This window comes from Daucus carota, chromosome 7 (assembly GCF_001625215.2).
Source record: "Daucus carota subsp. sativus chromosome 7, DH1 v3.0, whole genome shotgun sequence".
NCBI lineage: Eukaryota > Viridiplantae > Streptophyta > Magnoliopsida > Apiales > Apiaceae > Daucus > Daucus carota.
The window spans coordinates 25,894,501-25,919,896 of NC_030387.2; the positions used below are offsets into that span (position 1 = coordinate 25,894,501).

Sequence of the window (25,396 nt, forward strand, 5' to 3'; positions counted from 1 at the left end):
TAATTGTGTGAGTCATTAGATTTCTATTCAGGCATTTGAAAGTTGGCGTTTATAATAGTTAAATCCATAAATGAAAGGACCAGATTTGATGGATGAAATCCATAAAAGAAAGGAACACATAACAATCAAACAGCAGCAAATGATGTAAATGGAGAAATTGAGGTTATTCGACAGACATCACTGAAGCACTAGAGGCCAAAATTCGGATACCTTCGAGTTACAAAAAAAATGCATCTAAGGAGTAAGGGGTGTCCAAATTACTAATGTATTTCTAGACCATCCAAGATTTTCTTATGTAATAAATAAGATTATCTTGATAAGGATGTGTATTCTGTGTATAATTGTGAAACATCTGCTGTAAAACAGCTATAAATAAAGGTAAATCAACCACTTCTCTTTGCACCCATATTATGATCATGAGCATCTTCAAAATCAACACCCTTATAACATTAAATTAATTAATTACAGATGGTATGATGAAAGTAACTAAATTGCATGCATGCAAGTTTCTGCTGGCAGAAACACTGGTTAGATTAGCTCTGTTGAATCTACTTTTACTATTGACAACAAAAACTCCAATGACTCAGTAACGATAGTTGTGATGGGAAGCATCAGAGTAAGTATACAGACTAGAGTGTTGCTCGACATCATAGTGATATGCATTACCAGGCGATTCAACTGCGTAGCTATATGCATTCCCAGATGACTCGTCTTCATAGTGATATGTGTTCCCAGGAGCTTCAACTTCGTAATGATATCCATGAGGACCATTGCTGTGAGATTCGGGTCCATAGTCATATGCATTACCTGGTGATTCGACTTGGTAGTGATATGCATTACCTGGAGGAGGCTCAACTTCATAGTGATATGCATTACCAGGTGCTTCGAATTCGTACTTTTGAATATTAGCCATCTCAGCTTCTGCATTTGGCGTGGACTGGGAACTAGGTTGGCTTGCTGGAGGAGTGATGATGTGGTGAGTTGGTTTTTTATCAACTTTAACCTCAGTGTCCTCAACTAGACCAACTTCTTCAAATGAGCGGAAAATGGGGTGCAAATATGCATCAGATAAGTATGACTTTAAACTGAGATCATGTTCAGGACCTCCTTCCTCTGCATCCTTGTCTACAGCTTCCTGAAACGAATTTCCTTATGTTAAAGAATGCTATTAGTTCGCTTGAAACTAATAATATAGAGTTGCGAAGGAGAGTGCAATTGGTCCATAAGAAGAATTTCTGAAATTATTTTACCGTATAGTCTACGTATATGTACAATGTTTACTTGAAACTAACTATGAACCTCAATATGTTCATTTTGATCATATAAATCTTAAATTTTACTATACTGGTAATTAACCGTTGTTCGTTATCAAGAAGCGACTTTTATCGAACCTAACTAGGTGTGTAGTTGTTTATGTTCCTAGTTTCTCGAAATATATATATGTGTGTGTGTGTGTGAAAAAAGTTTTATGGAGTCCACATTTAAAGTCATAACTCCATATATATACATATATAAGGAAGCACTAAGGTCTCATGGTGAAATTTGATTAAGTTTTAGGCTAATTTATGCACTGAAGCCTGATATCTTATTATAGGATAAGTTGAATATTTGTATGTTATAGGTGTTCTTTGATATTCTAAGTAAGAATATGCCGAAAACAACTGAAATAGTGAGAGATATAGCAAAAATAAGGCCGAAGACATAGAGATAAGGGCAGAAATAGTGAAACAATGAGAGAGATTTAGCAGGGAGAGAGCTAGAGAGATATCAGTGATATATTACGGAGAAATATAGAATCTAGCGATAGAAAATCAGTTATAAGCTAGAGAGAGCGAGTTGTGAAATTACATTTCATCTTCTTGTCATCAAAGCAAAGCAAGTGCTATTACTAGACTCAGTCTCGTAACTAAATCTTAAAAGACTTAAATGCCCTTACAAGCCTATAATAGTGCTAGAACACAGATCCTGACATAAGCACATTATTATCTCAATAAGAAATCAGGAAATGATGAATATACATAATTACATACCTTCTACATATTTGCAAAACACAATGCAATAACAAATTAAGATGACATAGGCCATAATAAATTACCTCAAGCGGGTACTTTCTGAATGCAGGCTCAAACCGATTCTTACAATACTTGTGGAATGTTAGTGTCAGAATTGGTAGCACAGCAAGAAAAGGTGTAGAATTTGCAGCCTTTTTGGTGCTCAGTAGACCCATTAGGAGTAGTTGAGATATCAACAAGCTTGCTATAATGCGGGTGTGAACATGGGGCCAGAAGGCTGCAACACTCTCATATTGTTGATTATAAACATTAATTATCTGTAAATAAATAGAATAAAAGAATGTTTAGTACCAATAAAAATTCATATCAGCTATCTAAGATTAAAATGAGTTAACCGCTCAAGCAATGTACAACGGTACATGCATGACACACAGCATATTTTGGGAAAATGACATTGAATCCGTGATAGACAAACTAGACAGAAAGGAAAAACTAAGCCCCCATTATCGAATCTTTACAAAGATATTATGATATGATATATGATGAGCTAAAGGAACCAGCCCGGCCACCTACCAACCAGGGGCGTAGCTACACGTAACTATAAGAGGCTATTTGAACCCACAAATTTTTTAATTTTATATATCTTCAAATAGTTTCCTTAACCATATAAAAACAGAAATTGACCCCATATTTAAAGCAGAACAAAGCTCAACTTTCAAATTCTAAATCCAAATGTTCAACGTTTCCAATATATGAGAAGTCGGCAAGGACAATTACGGAATGTAAATACAGCTCTTTAGTAGTTCTTTGTCTAATTACTTTCTCGTAAAAATATGCTAAAAGATTTTGACCCACATAATATCGTTTTCTGTTTATGCTCCTGCTACCAACATATGTTTCCTTAAGGTGGAGGTGAACTTGTTTTATATCCATCATTCTGTCCCACACCTCTGCAAAAACTCTGCTAATGGGGTTTGATTTGTCAACTTTGTGGTCCAATGTGTTTATTAAAAAAAAATTAAATGTCTAACCATTGGCTGACTTGAACTTTAGAATGGTCAATCAATCTAAAATTAGTTGACTAAAAAAATATTAATGTTAGAACTTAGTTCTATAACTTGGGAAACTTTACCTGATGACGATAGACAAAGTATGCAAATCCAAAGAAGATCAAGACAAAAGGAAGAAGGATCGGAGTAATCACGGCATACACCAGACCAAGGAGGAAATATAGTTGCAGACTTGGGAGAGCCTCGGGAAAATCCACACCATGAGGGTCCATTGCCTTCTCTCTATCCCTTTCAGTTTTCACCACGAACATGTTTTTGAGGTGAAAAATAACCAATGGTTTTAATCGAAGAATCTCACCAGCAATGCCGGCCCATCCGTCAACCATTATATATGTAATAAAGAAAGTGGCTTTCATTGGTATTGACACTCCAATTGTCCGCGGAATCCTGACACAGAAATTGAACATCAGATTCTAATTTAACTATCAACCCGGGATGTGAAAGACAATTGTTATTATATATAATTTTTTTTGTCCAGAGAAAGAAAATGTTATTATATTTTGGCTTACACATTTTTACTCTTTGTTATATACACTTATAAGACGAAACATCACTTAACGCATGCATTACTTTGCTCAATTAACACAAAACTTGTCATAACATAGTGAGACTTGCATTATTAATATAGCACAATAATCTACAACTTAACAAGGATGCAAGCTACAAAAGTGGGAAACTCTAATGTGGTCGCTAGAACACACTATATAAATCCATGTATATGGCAGATACACATTCTGCAATGCATTCTTTCATAGATATAACTTGCAGAGGAGAACATTTTCCAATTTCCACAACAATAAATGAATAGAGAGCTATAGAACATTTGAAATTTGATTTTCATATTACATCATATCAAAGTTCTTTTATTCTAATATGTAATACTGACTAGTCAGCTAACTGCAAATTTCAACAGTGTCTCACAACTAACAGAGTTCAGAAATCAGGATAAGCCAATTTCATGCATATATTAACAGCCTTGGACAGGACATTATGCCATTAAATAACAGCTAATAATTTGTGAACTTGTTCCAATCTATTGCATAAGATGCGCTTTTGGAATAAGTAGCAAGCATTTTCAATCTGATAAAGTATATATTTATATATATCTTTATATGATTTTATTCCCATAATTTTAGTATTTTGTAAATAATCGGGGTATTGCTAATTGATTTTAAGTGTTTAATGACAGGAAAATAAATATTCCTAAAGTTGGATTAAATGGAGCTTATTTGGGCTTAATCAGATAGAAATTCGGATTTTATGGATAGCCTGCGAAACAAATCTTGTTTGGGTTATAACTGAAGTTTTAGAAATTAGAATTGGACGTTTTTACAGCCCAAGCGAAGATAATGGAATTCTCAACAAGTTCAAGGAGGTCCAATACTTAAAATCCAACTGAATCAGCCCAGAAACAGGCCTTAAAGTCAGCCTACGAATTTCTTTTCAGAATCCAACTTATTTTAAGGAAACTATTAACAACACTATTATTACTAGGTTTTGTATTATTAGAGAGATAGAGGATATTGCGTGTATTGAGGGAGAGAGAAACACTTGGAGAGGGAGATTGAGCAAAGGATTGAAGAGATTCATCTTGTGTTTTAACGAGCTCTTAAAGTTGTATTCTTCTACTCTTGACTCTTGTACTTGTGGTTTGGTTTACTCATACATATACAGTTTCTTATCCAATTATGAGTAACTAATCCTCTAATCTTTTTTTTGACGAAACTAATCCTCTAATCTAGGAAATCCGGGAATCGGGAAGTGTTTGTTAGTTTAATATGTTTGTCTAATAATGTTGTGATTCTTCTTGCTTTTGCTAATCTATCATTGAATTCTTCACACAACCAGAGGAGTTATGAACCTTTAATTGTATTTATAGGAGTTATAATGAATCGGAAGAAGATTTGTAATTCTAGTACATGATATGATAGACATAATTCAATTATTTAATTAGAAGATTAATTTAGAAGATTAATATGCGAGTTATGAAACTATAAATTCTTGGGTATCAATAGTTTATGACTTATATATTGATATCAAGGAAGTTGCGTTCAAGGTATAGTTGTAGGCAATATATTGTATCTTGGGAGAGAACAATATAAGCATTAGAATTTAGAAGAATTGTTTTTAGCAAGGTGAGACAACAAGATATCACATATATTAGACAATTATGAAAACCAATTGAAGAACCCATGTTCCTGGATTATTTTTCTCCATCGATAAATCTTATATTTTAATAACTTAGTAGTATAATTTAGTTGGTAAACAAAACATCCGATTATACTTCTACACTTCTAGATTTAAGGAATTATACACTTGACTTGATATTGAATTTAGTCCTTCTCTGCGAATGATACTCATAGAAATACTCAACAAAATGTAACACCTCATAGTATAGTGCAACACAACTATAAGTAGAGATGTGAAACGTTACTGGGTTGGTGACTGATGTAGAAAAGAATGAAGTTGTTCGAAAGCTGTTCCAGTAGCAATGCTTCCCAAGAATACATTAACCAGCATAAAGTAGTAGTATTTGGCAGCTGTCCTCCGTTCTAGTACTGAAAATGCTACATGTCCCTCAAACTTTGACATTGCCATCAGAACAGAAGGAAGGATGTACAAAAAGATTTTCAATGCTAGACCAGGAAGGAAACCCTGTAAGAATGATTTAACGAATTTCCTGCAGAAAATCAGATTTAATGATTGTCAATCAGTAGATATAAGGATTCTCACAAACGAAAGGCATGTTAAATTAAAGTGCAATTGTTATTCCAGACATGGCAAGAAAGCATTAATAAATGTTTACAGTGGACATAGTCAAGGAACATGAGAATTATATAAGTATATATAGTTCCAGATAAATAACTCTTGTTCAGGGGTATAATAGCAATAGCTAGTGCATAGGTTTTGAATAGAATTCAAAACCCTAAACCCTAAACCTATAAGTTGGCCGAATTAAGTTTTTTTATGTGTTACTTTGATGTCTTTTATCATGCGTATATGTGTGTGATTCAGTGGCCCAGGAGATATTCAATATGATCAGTGATCAGAATATAGAGAGAGTAACATAGTTTAACTAACAATAATCAGAAACGAATTTTACAATAAAATAAATATTCGACTTACAATTCAATCACTGGCCTGAGGAAAGGAGCAACCTTTTCAAGGCCATCCAAATTGGCTAGTGATTGCACAAAGGCAATGGGTATCATGTAGAAGAAGACCAGTGCAAATACCAATAATGATATCACAAGTTTTCTGACGGTCAAAGAAATAAAGGGTATAGCCAGATTTTTCCAGTATACATCCCTGGGTTCAGGAGCCCAATTTGTTAGCCAGAGAGTTGGATTCTTGCTTTGTGTGGTTTGTGCACAAACAGAAGCACCCCATCGTGAATTAAAAGACACAAAGGCAGCCGGCATTATATATTTTGGGTCCTTGAGAACTCGTTGGCGCTCCATAGTTAACTGAAGAGACAAAAGGACAAAATGTCACCAAAAAAAATTATGATCTCTCCCATAGACTATACACTAAAATGTATCAACTACCTAGGAAAAAAGACAGGGATGAACTAACATAAGGTTCCATGTAGTATCACATAAGAAAAAAGAGTAGTTATAATTATCAATAAAAAAGAAAGAAGGAAACAAATAGATAGCTACAAAAATTTTAAATATAGGCAGATGAATTAACAGCCATTACTCACTCTTCTGTCAAATTCTGTTAATAGTTTTCTGTAGTAGTCAATAGAATCAACTTGTTCACCCCAAAGCCCAAGAAATCCTTTCTGAAACCAAAGAGATAGCATTATTAGCAAAACAAGAAGGCATCAACAACATATTTTAACAATTTTGACTGAAGAAAAGGAATTACATTACTCGTTGGCCTCTTTTTCTCCGGATGTCTTTCAAATTTAAGTTGGTTATAGTCCAGCCAATTCTGGATCCTCTCTCTTTTCCTAACAAGTTTTGCGAACTTGTTTGCATTGTAGACGGCCTGAATTAACAAGGTAAATGACTTACTCTAACAAAGAGAACCAGAACGGGAAATAGTAACTGATAAAGTGTGCTTGAAGCATCTCAAATGAAGTTTACAAAAATTGATACAGTTAGAAGCATTGCCTGGTGACATAAATAGTGGTCTGGATGATTTTTCTTGAAATATATCTCCACACTATCTGATATTGAGCGGCCAGATGCATATGGCACATTCTTGACTAAAACCTGAGATATGGGCATGCAGAAATACCACATCAGAGATGGATTTAAAAAGTTTGTAAATGTCAAAGTAAATTTGAACATTTACAAAATGAAATGAGAATATGTTAGTTACAATTTCTTGTAGACCAACACTTATATATCAGAACACTTGATTATTTCATAATAAAATAAACTAAATATATAGTAATACTGAATACCATATCCAACCATGGCAAATAGGACCAGGAGGGAAAATCAAAAAGCAAGTAGTAAAAAGATTTATTAGAGCAACAGAACAACATTATACATATATTTGTAGAGTGTTGAATGATATATGATCCATTTTAGGCCTCCCTCTAACAACTTAAGGTTTTAGATAAATTGGTTAACATAGTATTAGAGTCCGGTTTAGGGATTATGTTTGTTCAACTATACAATTGAAGGGGATTGTTGAATAACATATGATCCTTTAAGCACTCCCTCTAACACCTTAAAGTTTTTTAGATAAATTGGTTATTTAACATAGTGGTCTAGAACGTTGTCATGGTATATCTGAGAATGTATACACAGACAAAACTACGTGAACACAATTATTCATGTTGTTGTGGCTTACAAAATAAATATTTAGTTCTCTACAAGACATACTCAAGTAATACACAATGTCCCGCATCACAGAAGAGTTAGTAAGGTTCTATAACTTATATTCTCATCTGCTGCACTGCTGTAAGAGGGTGTCCATGAAGAGACAGCTAGGCACGAAGCATTTATATTTTCAAGTGAGCAAATTCCCAAGCAATAATGTGACTACCTTCTATATAGTAGCTCGCAAGGACAGAGTATAAGAATTATTATATGTTGCAAATTTCATATACGCATTGATGAAAGAGTATTTAAAAGGCAAAGAAATATTCAGTTTGTCAAACAGGAATGATTACTCTAAGAATTTTATGGAGTGCTATTAGGATTGAGAGTGGACTCACTGTAAATTGTTCAGCACGCCTTTGTTGAGAAGCCAAAAATTTTAATCTCATTGCTGCCACTCTTTCATATTCCTTGTAAAGCATGTAACAAGTCCAGAATGTGAACAAGTACTCCAGTGATATGTGGGCAAAAAATCTAAATGTCAACAGTTGAAAATTTGTCAAGGCTAGATTTTCTATTCCCATCCCAGCAACAAGATCAAAATATATGTAGACATACAAAACGGAAACACATATTATCGAAAGTTCACTAAAAAGGGTTGTATTATAAGAGAATGTATAGTTTGATAAACTTAAAAATATCAAATTTAAGCAACGCTTGCTGTAAAGGAAGACAGCATTACAGCAACTAAAATGCAAATCCTGCCATTTATAGACAAATATCCAATGATTCAACATCCATGTGGCTTACATGCACAATATTGACTTGGAAGAAGAAATTATTGTAGAAAAGTTGTGTGCTTGTGTAGAATATATCTTGTTTCTTAAAACCACGTGTAGGTATTAATAATACAACATTATGCAAATATGTGAACAAAGGCCACCTTTCAGTCCATTTCTGACATAACCAATGAAAATTTGCACGTACTAACTTTAATGTAGATGGTCTAGTTAATACATTTAATACAACCACTAATCCATTCAATCCCTAAATTTACAGTCAACAAGAAATACTGAAACTTCAAACATCGATAATATCATGCTGGGAAGATAATGCCAGCAAGTTTTCACAATTTATCCTCCTGATGCCTTCAACCATAAGATAGCATCTAGTTCTTGCTTTCACTACTAGCTAAAGACTGGTGTAATGAATCTACATTTCTCTTATTATTAAGAGAGAAAGAAGACAACTCACTTAATAGATTTAGGACGAATATTTGATATTGAGAGTTTGTCGATATCACTAACGACCAGCTCTTTGCTCAAGAAAAACAATGTGCCTCCTGAAACATTGACTGGAATAAGTACCAAGAGTGCAATGGCAGCCATTGGCCCGAAAATCTTTAAGCTGACATACAAGAAGAGGAGATGCATTAGTATGACCCATCAAATCTAGAACAAATTCAATCTAATTGTTTTAACGAGATAATTAGATAAGAATATTGTCCAAAAGGATCTAGAGCATTCACACTAGTAGAAGGGTAAAACTATATATTTGCAATAATCTATACAGATGTATATTATCCTCCACTAGCACATCAATTGCATAAAACGAATGCACTATAGCTCCTTTCTACTTTACGCTTACTATATTATCTGAGTTTTGTGGGATTAATAGAACATTTGATGATGACAGAAAAGGGAAACAAGAAAATTTATGATTCAGAGTAAGGTGCACTTGCTTTTATGTCAAAGTATCCACATAGTTCAGTTTGCAGATTGAAACTTAGTTTTACCTTGATTTCAAGTAAAACATGTTGCCACAACTATAAAAAGAACCGCAATGAGCTAATATTAAGATTGCATCTCAAGAATTCAAATCTTTAGAAAGCAGCAGTATTCAAGTGATAAACACCTTGACTTGATAAGAATACAATTGACTGCAATGTCCAAATACAGATAAACTAACAGAAAGATGTTTCTAAACAGTGATACAGCGGAAACTGATAATGTCCTTCCTAAATACTAGTAGTGATTACACAGCATACAAAAACACATATAAGCTTGAAAAATCCAATTATTGATGTTTTATACAGCCTTCATCCCCTTGCCATTCAAAAAATAATAAGCTTACTAGCCAATTAGAAAGCTACTTCTAACTAAAAATAAGAAAAAAAAATCAGAACTTTTTCCAAGGAGAACTTTAACTAAGACAATAATTGACATAAAAACAATAACAAATTATAATAACAGCAAGACAATTATAAAAAAATCTAGGAGTAAGAAAATCACCCCAGAAGGTAAATCCTCAAGAAAACAGCTGAATCAAGGCCAGCATGCTGAATAATTTGAGACTCACTCATCCTCAAAGCTTGAGGCATCCAGTTAAGAAAAGTAAGATAAGTCTTGAAATTGAGATTAACAAACTTGCCCACAAAATACCCACTGTTTCTTGGACTAGTCCTCTCTCCATTAATATACCATTTCGGGAAATAAACCCTGTCATTGATGGGCTGAATCCTGAGCAAAGCAAAAGCAAGCAAGAATGCAAAAGCACCAAGTATGTTGATGAATGCAGAAACCCCAATATCACCAAGATTTGCCATTAACAGAAACAATTTTGCAGAAAGCAGAGATTTTGAAGATATGCAAGAGAATATGGATAAAGGGTGTGAAAGAGAAAGAAAAAAGGTATAGTAGAAATGAGTAAAGTAAAGAATATGAGGTGGCCTTTTGCTCAGACCCTTCTCTTTCTTGGACACCTATACATACAGGTTTGGACACACTCTGTGTGTAAGATTATTAGTTTAATCAAGTGAAGTGTTGAAAGAGCTTGGTTTCCGTTTTTCATGGGTGTTTCTTTTTTAACGATGATGTAAGAGTTATGTGTTGTATACTTGTATACTTGTATTATGTGGCCGCTCTCCTATTTTTATTTCTTTATATTTTTATATGGAGACGGAGTACATTAAATTTATATAAAATATAAATTTAAAATTTACTTTTATATTTTTTGTTATAAAAATAAATACTACTAGTATTTTATAAAAAATTTAAAATACATGTATTATGATCATCCTTTATCCGAAGTTGATTAGTGTAATGCAATTGGAGACTCGTGAAGCTTTGCTGTCTCATCTGTTCTTTTGGGCAAGCATATTTTATGTACAAATCGGTTGGTGTTGTCTTTGTCAATCTCTATAGCAAATGTGTCTTTACCTCTTCTTTCTTTTTTCTTCTTTTTTTTGTTTCTTCTTTCTTCTCGTTCTCGCCTATTCTAATATATATTTTGTTTTCTTTATTATTGACGTTTGTCGTTAGGTAGTTAGAAATTACGGAGTATTATATTAATAATCTCTTTTTCTTGTATTTTAACAAAACATTTTGATATATAAAACTTTAAATATTTGTTTATATTTGGAAACATAATAATATTAATAATTTTTCAAATTTATGGTAAAAATATCATTCTAATACATTTTTTTGAGGATGACATAATTCAAATTACTCACATATGATAACTACAATTTGTTAACCAGGAGATTGATGATGAGATGGTGGTGATTTTGAATAAATTTGTGTTGGATTAAGATATGATGTTGCATTTAAAATATAGTTTAGTTTCAGAAAAAACTATTTTTTTATGCCTGTATAATACAAATGAATTTATTTTCTTAAAAGAAGCTATCTCCATTATAAAAGTGCGTAACAATCTTTCTCAAAACTTTAAAAAAAGAAAAAAAAAACACAATGCTCATCATGTTTTAGGAAAATCTATTTTTAGACACGATGCTCATTATGTTTTAGGAAAATCCATTTTTTAGGAAAATCCATTTTTGGAATCGTGTCAGGAGGATGGATTTGACTACTGCACAGAAAATAATTTTGTTGTCAAAATAATTATAAAAAATCATAATTTTATCCTTCAACAATTTATTTTAAACAACAAAGATTAAATCAATAACTATCACATGTTATTACAAAAACAATTTTTTATTTTAAATTAATTAAATTAGTTTTTAAATTTTTTAAAATTAATCAGAAATCAATCAGTCCCCAAATCAACGCCGGGCTTTCTCACGGGTACAAATTAACGTGTCAACTTGCTCCCTGTCACATTTTTCTACCCTCGTTTGACCTCTCTTTTTTTATTACCATCTACGTTTGCTTTTAAGCATGCGATTTGCACAGCACATACAGGTTGTTCCACGACCTCTCGGCCGCATTAGCAAAGTATGCCTCTCCTGATCCCCCATGTCCACAAAACCCAATGACACCGAAAACATGATCCGAATATGCCATCCCCTACCACCACCACCCAAAACGGCGCAATTTATATCATTAATTGTGGATGGTAATTAATCCTACTGCAACTGCTGCTGCTACTAACTTAAGTAATTGTAAGTTTGTAATTAAAACCTACAACTGCAAGAAATACAAAGCATAGGAAAGCTGTGATGACCCTTCCGCCCAAAGCAATTTCATTAACTTTGCAGGGTAAAAATAGCTATAAATATTACAGACTCGCATTAGGCCATTAGATGCATACACTTGACGAAAAAGAAGAAAGCTACATCTATGGTTTTTACTCCGACAAGAAAAGGAGTACATGAAAGCATGATAACACTGAAGCTGAAGCCCCATACTTCATCACATTTCTTTAGGCAAGATGCAGAGATAAATTATGTCATCTTTAACTTGAGTTTTTCCTTGCAGCATATATGCGGTACGCAGCCAACCCAGCAAGGGTTACTGCAGCTCCAACTGCAATGAACAATACAATTATTGCTACTATCAAATTTCGCAAGATAGATATAAATGTCTATTATGCAAAATAAGTAATGGCACCATACTTGGACTAAGCAAGAACAAAAGCATATATGTTTCTTTTCAAGTATAACGTCACAAAGTTGCAAGATAATATATATATATATAGCAGTAAGGTCAATGAAAATGGGTCAAAATCGGGGAGTCCACGTAAACCCAAAAGTATCATTGGTCTATTCAGCTAATAATGGATTTTATAAATCAATATGTGAAAAGGAATGTTGACGAAGCTGTCAGTGTTCTCCACACAAGGTCATCTAATGATTTAGTACAATTAAGCATTCACTTACGACTGGGAAAGAATTATAGCCCACAGGTTGTAGATGACAGGAGAATTTCAACTACTAGAAAAACAGTAACATATACCTGATACAAACACAAGGGAGCGATTAATAATCCGATGGTACTGCTTGCGGCTCTTGCCAGCATCAGTTTCAGGAATGCTTAGATGAGGGTGCTCTGCGGCAGCAGTGATTCTTCTGAATACATTATTATAATCACCCAACTTTGTGCTGATTGGTATAGGTGCATCGATCCCCATATTCTGACTGACCTATAATAGCCAAAATAACAAACTATTTAGACTTTAGATGGTCAAATCAACCAGCAACTTGGAACTAACAGAAATAACTCACATTATATTCCCTTCATACTTTATTACACTAGTTCTTCATTTATACTTTACAAGTTCATTAGTTTAGAATGGAAAGATTTTAACAATTACTTATCTTTATTGCCAGCATATACTTCACTATTACACTGTTCATACTCCCGATTCTATGATATATCTTATATTATTTCCCGGGGTTGGGGCAAGATTTTCATGTTTTAGACAGGATTCAGTCCTATTCTCATAGCTCTGTACCCCTAAGTGCAGTAATATAGTACTGAGATTCATATTTTCTAGTGCATTTCATGTCGAGATGGCCTTATAAGGTATACTCGTGGAGATTTTCCTCTTTTAGAACAATAACTCATCAAAGCTCACCCAATTATCAACAAAAATATGAAGTAGAAATACATTCTGTGTGTTTCTTTGTGTAATTATATAGCTTGGAGTCTGGAGAGATGAGCCAGTATATACTTTACAGCATCTTGCAAGTAAAGAATTTAACAGTAAAAAAATAAAAGATACCCTAGTTGAATCTTGCAGTGCGTCCATATGGGGCTCCAGATCATCTTTAGCGGCAACTATCAGGCATGGCACCTCATAACCAGTAGTTTCTCCATGACTGGCTACTTTTATAAGCAATTCAGTTGTCCTCCTCCATGATTGCTCATAAGAACTTATAGAGAAAAGGTAAAAACATATTAGATTCCATAGTAATAAAACAAAGTTCTACATAGTTAGGATCTGAAGCATGAAAGGTCTGAATTATATCAATGGGGGTCTTTGGGTGAAATTATTTTTGAAAATAAGGACTAATTTCGAGAAAATAAATTATCTGTATATATTATTTTTTTAAAGTTAAATATTTATGCGGCGCTAATATTTCTTATTTGCAGAAATAAGTACTTATTTTCAGAAAAAAGAACATATTTACGTGCTTTTTTTCAAAAATGTGTGACTCATTTCTGATCAATAAGCCAAATGAGGCTAATATTGCTATTCGTTATAAAACTTTGATTGATATATAAATACTTGAAAAAATAGTTTTAGGGAAGGTATCAAGGTACTATTAGAACTCAAGTAATTCTTATCAGTGAAAAATAGTGCGTTTTGATCACTTTCTTCCTCGTCTAAGCATATAAACTAATTATCTACCACTTAAGCTGCTAGCAGATGCATACTCATAAGAACTGCAGATATATTATCTAATTTCACATTGAATTACATTTTCTATACTGGACCAAGTTTTGAATCGTGTGATGCCTGACATACATTTCCCAGTCTCTCTAAAAATGCGGATAACTTCATCCTCTTACATAAGCTTTAGGTCAATTCTTTCATATTAGTTTGAAAATCTGACATAAGCTTTAGGTAAATTTTTTCAGGTCCTATTATTCTGAAGTATTAGTCAGGAGGTCATCAAATTTAAAGCAAGTTGAATTACTTATGAAAGCCCAAAATCAGGAAAGAGCAACTGATACTTGAATGCACCACACAGGTGACTTTGGCCTCAAGTAGGGATATTAGACCAAAGATATCAAGTTTTCTCTAGTGAAGTAAAGATCATATAATAACTTTCTTATTTATAATAACGTGATTTGAAGATTTAGCTACCTGTCATAAACAAAAACAGCTATATCACAGGCAGCCAAGGCATCTTTGGTAGAAAGCAGTTGCCCGACTAACTCTTCAGGAATTTCTCGCATAATAAGAGTTTTCTTTCCCTGTGGGCAAAAACATATCATCTAAACGGAAGTCCTTCTGTAGCATTTTAGCACAAGTAGTGATGGAGGGCAAGAATTAAAACAAGGATAAATAGGTTAAAACACATAACAGCCATTCAAGTTAACACCAGTATGCATGTCAACCCTCAAAATTCAAAAATGTTCGGTCCAGCCACCGAAGTTACAAGAATGTAAGGGCTAGCCACATGAGACAGAGAGTGCATGGCACACTCCCTGCCTGAGAGTACACTGACATATACTCCCACACTATGCATGACTCATTAGGGGATTTCTGATGCTCTCAGTTGTTTACTCCTCCATCTCAGTCCTTTTACTCATTTCAGTTCTATTATACAGCATATCATTCGAAATTTGTGTGTAGATTTTGTGTTTTTATTTTGCAAAATCCAGCAGCGTATATTATCAGTACAATCAAATAAAAGCATCAAGCTTGGTCCTAAGAGAATATCGTAACATTCCATTTATAAATTATTTTTTAAAAGTTAATCATTATTATAATTTATAATAAATCAAAAAAAATTAATTTAACACACTCGATGATTTTATTTTAAATCAAACACGTTTATTTTATAATTATAAAATCAAACACATTTACTTTTTAGTTATAAAATCTTTTTGTTAAAAAATATATATTATTCTTGAATAACCTTTTCATTAAAAAATATATATATTAAAATCATTTTAATAAAATAATAAATATTATAAATCACATAAAAGTATAACACGGATTATGAACTAAAATATTATTTAAGAAGGATATTTATGATTATTGGCGGACCCGGCTCGATTAAAAAGAGGTCATGTGTAAATTTAAATATGGGCACTTTTATTAATAAGATACATATCACATATATATGTTTTATTTTAAATTAAATTAGAACTTGAAACGAAAAACTTTTAACAATACATGTAGATCGTGAGTCTTGTTTATTTTTTATGTTAAATATATTAATTTATTTAACACAAAAATAAATAATAATTATAATATATAATTTGTGATAAAAAATAAAAATTATATATTAATTATTTTACTAAAATTATTTAACAAATCAATACAAGAGGCTCAAAAAATAATTTAATAAATAATATTTAAATTTAAAATAAAATACTAACATATAAATATACCAAAAATATATCAAAGGCGCTCAAAAAAAATTTATTAATGAATAATATTGGGTGCACTTGTTTTAAAAAGAATAATAGGTGTTGCTGCATAGTACTCCCTCCGTCCCAATTTATATGAACTGGTTTGACTTTCACGGAGATTAAGAAAAAGGTAGTAAATGTAGTTGAAAAGTGGGTAAAGTGATGGGACCCATCAATATTTAATAATAGATTTGAAATGGTGGAGGAAAGTAGTGAGTGTAATAGTGTTTATTTAATAAAAAGAGAGTATAAAATATAGAGGTAGTAGGTGTAATAGTGAAAAGTAGTGTTCAAAAATAGTAAGTATTATAGGTTCATTCTTTTTGGGACGTCCCAAAAAATAAATGAAATCACATAAAATGGGACGAAGGGAGTACTATGGAGGCGATAATACGGTCACACCGTCACGGTGAAAGGAAGAAGGGAAAGGTACGTCCATCTGTGGGAGTATATGTCAGTATACTCTCAGGCAGGGAGTGTGCCATGCACTCTCTGTCTCATGTGGCTAGCACTTATATTCTTGTAACTTCGGTGGCTGGACCGAATATTTTTGAACTTTGAGGGTTGACATGCACATTGGTGTAAACTTGAATGGCTGTTGTGTGTTTTAGCCGGATAAATATGGTAAACATGAATAGTAGGATTGAAACCGTGAACTTGGCCACAAGTACAATCTTCTTAATAAAGCAAAACAAATCCTCTTCTTATTCTCTCTAGAATTTTTTACTAACAATATATAATATAACTTTAAGGAAAATTATAATTAGATCTATTCCTAACTAGTAATATAAAGCATATACAAGCCAATAATCTAATTTTCCGTTCCGCGTCACATCAATAAAATACAAATGGCAGAGGCATCAACATCATAAGCATTAATTGTGTGGTACAGTTGCAGATCAAGGAGGTTTTGTTGAGTCCTCAATGCAGCTCTACAAGGTTTTTTCTGATTACTCAACACAGAATTGGTAATAGTTGAGACTATAATGAACTAAATGGTGTTATATGGACCTGACTTGACTTTATTAGGAGAAGCAAGTTTCTCTAGAAATTTTGAGAAAGATAAGATATGTTATTATGTTACATGGAGATGTAGGTTCAGCCCTGGTTACCAGTATAATAAGTAGGTAAACTCTACCACACCATCCAGAAAAGAAAAACTGAACTTTTTAATTTAATTCATTTGACTAGCAAGATCCTACATTATGACGATGAGAGAAATGGCTATCTTGGATTTCAGAACAATGTATAACAATGCTTCAGAAAATTAAACAGATAATGAACACATCCACTAAAGCTGATTGGCTACTTTCCCATTTTTGGGTAGTCACTCCTCCTTTAAGATCACCTTTGCATCACTTCCAGAATTCAAATCCCCCCCCCCCCCCCCCTCTCTGTTTTTAAATGTCATTTACTGTATCCTACTCAATATAGTATCATACTTTATAAAACTCAATTTCGAAGTTATAACTTTGTAACACTTCTTAAGTAACTACTTCCAAGTCCTGGCATGCAAATTCAAATGAACAAAACAATTATTTTGAAAGTAAAAAAATCACTAATTCACGCCATGAGAAGAATTTAGCATAAACTACTTCTAATATTTTGATAGCTTTTGCACAATCAGAATTGTCTTCCTCACTTTCTGTTTAACACGAAAAGGGTAGAATAACTTACCGCAGGTTGGTCTACTGTATTAACTGCAAAATGTTCCTCTGTTGTCGGAACATAGCCATCAGAGAATGGCCTGCAATTTTTATCAGGCAACAGGCAACAAATTCAAGTAAACATTACCGTTTGTCATTACAATCACATTTAATCTAGTTGCCACAAAAACATTTCATGTTGCAAAATATATGTTCTACAGAATTTGCAAGAGTACAAGTATTCAAGAAGTCACCTTCCAATAAGAGAATTCAATAATGCAGACTTTCCGGCTTCTTTTGGACCAAAGACAAAGCACTGGAAAACATTTCTGTCCGACTGCTTCTTTTTGCGATCTATACGTCTTCGTCTAGTGACACGGATGGCAGAAGAAGGATCGCCAGCATAGCCAATATATATAAGGTTCTCCACACTATAAATAGGGTCCCGAACTGTCATAAGGGCCCACTACACACCAAAAGTTATTCATGAGAGCTAACAGTAGTAGTTACGAAGGACATAAAAAGATTTAGAACACATACACAAACAAACATGAGTCTTATATGTACATGAAATTTTATTGTATCCTAGTTATGCTGCTACATCAGCAAGTCGTGATTTGGTGATTCCCGACTAAGTTGAGTATGAAAATCTATATGCATCAGTCAGGAATTGATGCAGACATGCACATATATCAGAAATCCTATTGGTGCTAGTAAATAGTAAGACATGCAGCAACTTGGCAATAGAAAAAAAGACAAATTTTGTTTTCACAACTATATGGACAACTTTCATGATGCAATATAGGGGAAAGAAGCAAAGTAGCAAAAATGATGAAAGTGAGTTTACTCCAACTAGATTGCAGTGAAGGATATGTAAGATTTAAGCTTCAACAGAACTGACAACCTAAATTGTTATGTTAACATCTCATATATAAATTTAACAAACTGAAACTAAATAACTAGTTTTCTCAACTAGCAGCAATATTACTTATATGTAACAAGAAAACAACCAGTAATCAATTTTGTATTTTAACAGCTCAAAAGTTCAGACTTTAACTACAATTACGATATATAAAAAAGTTCTAAAAGCCTATCCATTCAAATTTCAAAATGCAGATTTTATGTAGAAATGTACTAAAAACTTTAGCGAGACTTATCATGTAATACATCAATATTGCAAGAAAACAGATATCATGAAAAATAGAGAATAATCACAAAAATATCAAACCTCGGATAAAAACCCATCAAGTGAAAGCCCTCCCAAAGCAGTCCTCTCCACAGCATCTTCGTATGGAGCTTCACTCCAAGGACTGCATGCCAAAGAAGTAATTAATGGAACTCTGTAAGTATGCTGTTTTAACAAAAATATACATAATTTTCATAAATTGCTTGTACCACATGATTGTAGACAATTTGACTAATATTTTAAAATAGTAACATTAGATACATACTAAAATCTTGAGCAATATTAGCAACTTGATGCATAACATAAAATAAATATATAAAGCAACTACAAATACCTATTCAAAACACAGAGACTTTACATTTTGAATACTCTTTTCCACAGGTAATTTAAAGATTTGAGCAAATTAAACTTGTTACCCTGGATATTTTGAAGGATCCATGTTAATAGCTACATGCAATGATATATACCAAGCAGTCATGCCATAACTATTAAAGAAAACATAAAATAAAATAAAATACAAAAATTCATCCACGCTTATATTTTGTAAACAGAAATGCAACATATTTTTCAAAAGTAACTCCTACTACAATGTAGGTGAAACTAGAAACTAAATCACCTTTCAGGAGCAGTAGAAAAAATATCCTCAAGCTCAACAGTGCGAAGAGACCCATCCTGACAAAAAACAAATTGCATTTAAGTGAAAGATGTTTATAAAAAGATACCCAGATATAAAATATAGGATACAGAACCAGCCTACTTTCAAATATATATCCCGATTAATAAATACAAATTTTAAGTGCCTTATCAGCATTTTATTTAGTTTGAAGTTACAAGTTATAAGAACCATCTTACTTCGTAGCATTCTCAAATTATCATTGTATCATTTACCTATTACACACCATACTCATGACAACATCAACACAGTATAGGAGTTTGTCATTACTAGTTCAAAAGGAATATAAGAGTAGCATATATTAGAGGGTCAACAAATAATGAAGAGTCATAACTTACACTATCAGTGTCATATGTGGCAAAGGTCTCTTTGAGAAAATCAATAGCTTCATCTGTCAGCTCCACAGTCTAGAGAAAGACAAATAAGCATCTGTTATCGATTAAAAACAATTACACCTGGTAGCCAGAGTGGAATTGGTACAGAAAAAAGGGAACTACCTGCAATTAGAGTGTGTAAATTTAAAATAAGCAAAAATACATATTACTAAATTAAATGTTTAAGTTGAACAAGATTCATTTTGCAAACTCTCAATTAATGGGATGAACTGAACATCACACAGTAGCATGTTGAGGACTTTTCAAATGACCAGCAGACATATTATTGAGTTTCTATGTGCTGGTTTTGTACAATTGCCAGCATCTGTCTTAAACATGTACCAGACAGGTAACTGGACTAGTTTTATCATTACAGATGTATTCTTCAGTTTCTCCACTCCTCAATCAGATTTTATCATTTTAAGAAGCTACACTTTTTACAAGGCAACTATTAAAGATGCATTGGCCACTTTCGCTGAAGGTAGAAAAAAATCTTGAGATTACTAGCATATAGCTTGGCAAAAACTTTATAAAATAAAGGAGTTTAACACAGATGGATGTAGCAGGAAACTACTTTCAACAAAAAAGTGAAACAGCCAAGTTTAGGTAGTTTGTAATGGTTATTTAGTTGAATCCTAACTACATAACAAGCATTATAGTCAGTAAGATAAGATCAAAGTTTATTGTAGCAATGTACAACTGCTTGATCACTGCTATTCACCATCCATGAGAGCAAATCCAATGTTAGATGCAATATAACTGTGGCCATTGCTATAAGCCTATAATATGGCATCGTAAGGCGCTTTTTGGTGCCAAAATAAAGCTTACCTCCAATGCTAGATGTATAAATTAGTTCCAAACATAACTACCTTTTTAACTTTTAGCTTTCACTCCGATTCTAGATGGTAGATGCATTAATTATTTCCCTCCTATTTTAGTTAAATGAAGATGTGGCAAAGATGCTTGAATCCATCCTTAGAAGCAAATATGGCACCAAGTATGCATTTATGCATATTTGCATCCAGATTTACAACCCCTTTAAAGTTTGTTTTTTTTGCATTTGGTGCCAAATTATGGCAATGGCACCACTTTTGGCATTGCATTGGACTTGCTCTGACAAGATAAAAAAAGTGGAATCAAGATGCAGACTTTTATTTCGTTTGAAGGTGTTAGTACAACATATATTCTAAGAATTTATATTGCACAAAAGAAAGAAAAGATTAGCTTAATCTGTGCTGACAGCCATGTTCCCAAAGCTGCCATCAATATTTTAGTTAGTCTGAAGAATATTGCCCCACTAAACTCGACTAAGATTACGGTGGTTGGATTTGACAAACTAGGGGTATATCCAACTGGGATTTTAATGCATTATATATAATCTATGGATTTTAATGGATTGTATTTGATTTTGATTTTATGCGGATTATAGATTGAATGTCGCAAAGTTGATGTAGAATCCTTGGGATTTTAGTACAATGCTTCAAAATTCCGAGGATTATAATGGGATTTCAAAATGCATAAAATAAACTGAACAATTTCACAAAATCCATCATTTTTTTAAGTCCAAAAAAATCCATCAGCATTTAAATACCATCAAATTTTAATGGATTTTAAATAATCTCAATCAAATACCATCGGATATTTAAGCATAATATAAAATCCTAATTAAATTCCACCAGATTTTGTAGCATACCTTAAAATCCTAATTGAATACCTCAAGATTCTGACACATATTTTAAAATTCAAGTTGAATACACCTGGATTTCATGAATCCCGGTTGAATACACCCTTCAAAATCACATCTTTGATTCGAAAATCATCAAGAGTTTAATGTGCAAAGCCCACATTAAGAAGACTTTTATATTAGTTTATATTATGTGGTCTAAATCTAGGGAGGGATGGTCTAAATCTAGGGAGGGAGCCTCTACAGAAATTCATAGGAGCGATTTCTAGTATTATCTTCACTACTCACATAAGTCACGTCTACCTGCGATAAAGAGAATATGTAATCGTTGCATTTAAATAGATGCATACAACTACCAACCTTCTAATCCAATAAAATATAGTATCAATAACTCTGATTGCTTATATAGCACAGATTGGCAGGTGGCAGCACATGTCGAGGGTCTCATATAGTGAACCATTTAAAAGTAGATGGCTTATTATCATCACAACAATAAGAACTATGCAATTTCCACAGAACAGAAAAGGAATAAGAATAATCTTTTACTAAAAATAGTTCAAGATCGTAAAGATAACAGTCACCTGATCAGGAATCTTTTTTATTGGAGGTGGAAGTTGATCTGCATCAAGTCTGATGTCATTATTGTAACCAAATTTCCTAAGGACAGTCCATGTTGTCTCTAACCGGCCCTTCTCTATGAATAGTGCATGGAGAAAGAGAAAGCCTGTCAAAGTAAGACCATGATCATTGACGCCTTCTGGCAATTTTTCTTGCACAACCCTCTTGACACCAACTATTTCAGAAGGTTGCAAAGGAGCATTAAAACACTTGACCTGTTCCAGTTCATCATTAAATAATTCAGAAGTCTTGCATGCAATACAGGTTCTGGAAAAAAAATACAAAATACCTATAAAGGCTTTAATGCAGCACATCATAAAGTAATATAGACCTGAAAATCATTCAGCTCTGCGTCACTAAGAGCACCATCTTTGTCCTGGTCACATATAATAAAAATTCTTTTTAAAGCCCTAATGCATCGAGGTTTCAATGTTTGTGCTTCCTGATCAAATAATGGAGCTGTTGGATGAAGCACTGCTTTCTGAGAATAGTAGAAAACCTCAGGAATCTGCAAAAAGTTCACCAAAGTTGTAGTTTATTACAATTCTTAAGAGAACCATTAAATTGCTTAAACTAAAATTAAAAGCCATTTCTCTTTGAAACCACAATATGATCAAAAGCATCTTCAAAATCAATAACCTTATACAAACATTAAGTTAATTAATTACAAAGGGTATGATGAAAATAACTTAAATGCGTGCATGCATGTTTCTACTAGTAGAAACACTAGTTAAATCAGCTCTGTTAAATCTAATAAGACTATTAACAACAAAACTCCAGTGACATAGTAATGGTAGTTGCGACGGGAAGCTTCAGTGTAAGTTGGCACCTAATATATGATTGTCCAGAAACCCCGTGGAAGCCATGTATAAGTGAATTATATAGCTTAAAGCCTTAAGCAGTTCAACAATGCACTTGTTCTTGTAGTAGCATGGTGGGAGACATATTACTGTTAAAAGATGGAAAAAGTGTTGGACGCCATTAAACATTTCTAAAGTTTAGCTTACATATGCCTGACATTAAAAGCGAACTATGGTAAAATACAAATTAAGGATATTAAATAAATAAAAATGTTTGTGAAAATCATTTATAACTCAAAAGGATTACAAATTCAAATTAGCTTATTTTACGTAGGTGAAATCCAGCTTTGATAAACAAATTAACATGATAAGCAACAACAAGACATCAGTTCCATACCCGTGAATGGTGCAACTAGAGCTGATACAAGAAAGAGGGAACAAAATGTACCTGAATATGGTTCAGTGCAGAACATTCAATGCAAGTCTCGATCTCCCGAAACTGTTGCATAATGGGGGACATCACCTGTTCTAGACTAACAGCATGTTGTTCATCCCGTAAATCCAGCTTACAACCTACTACTATAACTGGCACCCTTACCTGCACAAATATGCATCCTTCATCATCAAAACAATTTATAAAATAACATAATCTCACAAATGCTTTCTTGAAATGCTTCTGAGCTATCACTCCGATAATGTTCTTATCTAAAGAATTATAAAATTACAGCCAACGTGATATACAAAGTTATGTACAACCTCTAAGCGTCGTAATTCAGGAAGCCAGAAAGTACTGATGCGATCAAGAGTCGAAGGCTTATCACAAGCATAAGTTAACACCACAGCATCAGCTTTCTTCAACTCTTCTGCGAGCTTGCCTCTAGTCTCTGCACTGTGAATCAGCAATTGCAGCAGACTCAGAAGACGTGAAAAAAAAAAAAAAAAATAGGACACCGAAAGCAATAACAACCACACACATAACGTAGATGTATAACAAACTGATTCTGTTCCTTTTTTATTCGTTAACAGTTTGGCAGAAGCATTCATTTCAGTGTCTATACAATTGTGCAATTACAAAACATAAGCACATAAAATTAGTCAGCTTGAGATATTCATGTAGCCAACTAATATCAGGAATATATATACACAAAGCAATATATATTAGCACAGAACATAGCAACTAGTTTGTTGATATCAAGGATAATTAGAGTGAGACATAGATAGAGAGAGAGGGAGAGGGAGAGAGAGAGACCGGGAAGCAGTATCGATAATAGTAACAGGAACTTTCTCAGGGTAGATATCGACAGGCAAACTGGTGGGCGGCAACACCGGGGGGACATTGGCCGGAAATGTATCAGCAACGGCGGTGACAATCAAACTAGATTTACCGGTGCCTTTATCACCGGCGACGACGATACGAACGCCTTTTGAGCTAGTTTTATCAGAAACACCTCCAGCCATTGAAGATTACAAACCCAAGGATTCAGCTAAGCTCAATTGGGATTTACTGTAATTGATTATACAGTACCAAAAACCCTAGTATAGCCTCTTTCTAAGAAGACATACATCAAAGGAAATGTGGTGCCCAGGCTTTCTTTATTTTCCTCGGACATATTTCGAAAAAATTAATATTTAAATAAATGAATAATTTTATAAAAGAAAGAATATTTTTTTAGAATACTTAATTGAAATATATTTTATATATGAAAATTCTTTCAAAATAAAATACTATTTTCATCCATAGATTTTGATTCAATTTGTAACACAATACAAGTAAGGTAGTGTGCTATTTTTATTTTTATTTCATAAATTTTGTGAATATTTTGTTTTATCAAATAGAATAAGGTGAAAATGTATTACAACATTAGTTTAAAATATAAACCCACTAAAATTAAAATAAAATATACACGGTATTACTAATTACTAAATCAAAAAGATTGAAAATTTGGTCAGGCATTTGACACACAAATATCCTGTATTTCGATCAATATTTTAATTTAATTGAAATATATTTCAATTTTTTGTCGATATATATTTTTTTGTCAGATATTAATTAGTTTTTGACGGTTGCATTAAAATATATAGTCCATCACATCATACAACTATCCAATCAATAATTTTTGACTTAGTTTTAACCATACAACTCCGTCCTCTTTTACATGTCTACTTTGACTTTTGACTAATCAAATTGATTATAATTTGACTGAAATTTAATGTATTAAGTAATT

General features: G+C 33.0%; 2 protein-coding genes across 2 annotated transcripts; both read right to left on the reverse strand.

Moving 5' to 3' along the window:
- Positions 1–353: 353 nt before the first annotated feature.
- Positions 354–10,657, reverse strand: LOC108196501 (CSC1-like protein At1g32090). Its single transcript, XM_017363803.2, has 11 exons — positions 10,155–10,657; positions 9,118–9,270; positions 8,262–8,397; positions 7,204–7,305; positions 6,956–7,078; positions 6,789–6,869; positions 6,209–6,549; positions 5,517–5,762; positions 3,145–3,469; positions 2,096–2,329; positions 354–1,135 (listed from the first exon to the last, which is right to left on the reverse strand). Exons 1-11 carry the CDS (start codon positions 10,466–10,468, stop codon positions 584–586), a joined length of 2,607 nt encoding a protein of 868 aa, XP_017219292.1. The 5' UTR covers positions 10,469–10,657; the 3' UTR covers positions 354–583.
- A 1,663-nt stretch (positions 10,658–12,320) lies between these two features.
- LOC108196532 (mitochondrial Rho GTPase 1) lies at positions 12,321–24,754 on the reverse strand. The gene is made up of 14 exons (XM_017363855.2): positions 24,421–24,754; positions 23,928–24,060; positions 23,620–23,769; positions 22,703–22,879; positions 22,335–22,586; positions 20,034–20,102; positions 19,639–19,694; positions 19,065–19,146; positions 18,091–18,302; positions 17,868–17,937; positions 14,914–15,023; positions 13,825–13,975; positions 13,056–13,242; positions 12,321–12,626 (listed from the first exon to the last, which is right to left on the reverse strand). Exons 1-14 carry the CDS (start codon positions 24,627–24,629, stop codon positions 12,556–12,558), a joined length of 1,929 nt encoding a protein of 642 aa, XP_017219344.1. The 5' UTR covers positions 24,630–24,754; the 3' UTR covers positions 12,321–12,555.
- Positions 24,755–25,396: the final 642 nt, after the last annotated feature.

Excerpts from the sequence above, each read along its gene's own strand:
- LOC108196532 (XM_017363855.2), bottom strand. The coding sequence starts at position 24,629 with ATGGCTGGAGGTGTTTCTGATAAAACTAGCTCAAAAGGCGTTCGTATC. Across the intron at positions 20,103-22,334 it reads TAAAAAAGATTCCTGATCAG|ACTGTGGAGCTGACAGATGA; the intron begins GTGACTGTTATC and ends GTCTTTCTCTAG. Across the intron at positions 17,938-18,090 it reads TTGAATTCTCTTATTGGAAG|GCCATTCTCTGATGGCTATG; the intron begins GTGACTTCTTGA and ends TAAAAATTGCAG.
- LOC108196501 (XM_017363803.2), bottom strand. The coding sequence starts at position 10,468 with ATGGCAAATCTTGGTGATATTGGGGTTTCTGCATTCATCAACATACTT. Across the intron at positions 8,398-9,117 it reads ATTCGTCCTAAATCTATTAA|ATTTTTTGCCCACATATCAC; the intron begins GTGAGTTGTCTT and ends GTTGACATTTAG. Across the intron at positions 7,306-8,261 it reads GGCGTGCTGAACAATTTACA|GTTTTAGTCAAGAATGTGCC; the intron begins GTGAGTCCACTC and ends CCCATATCTCAG.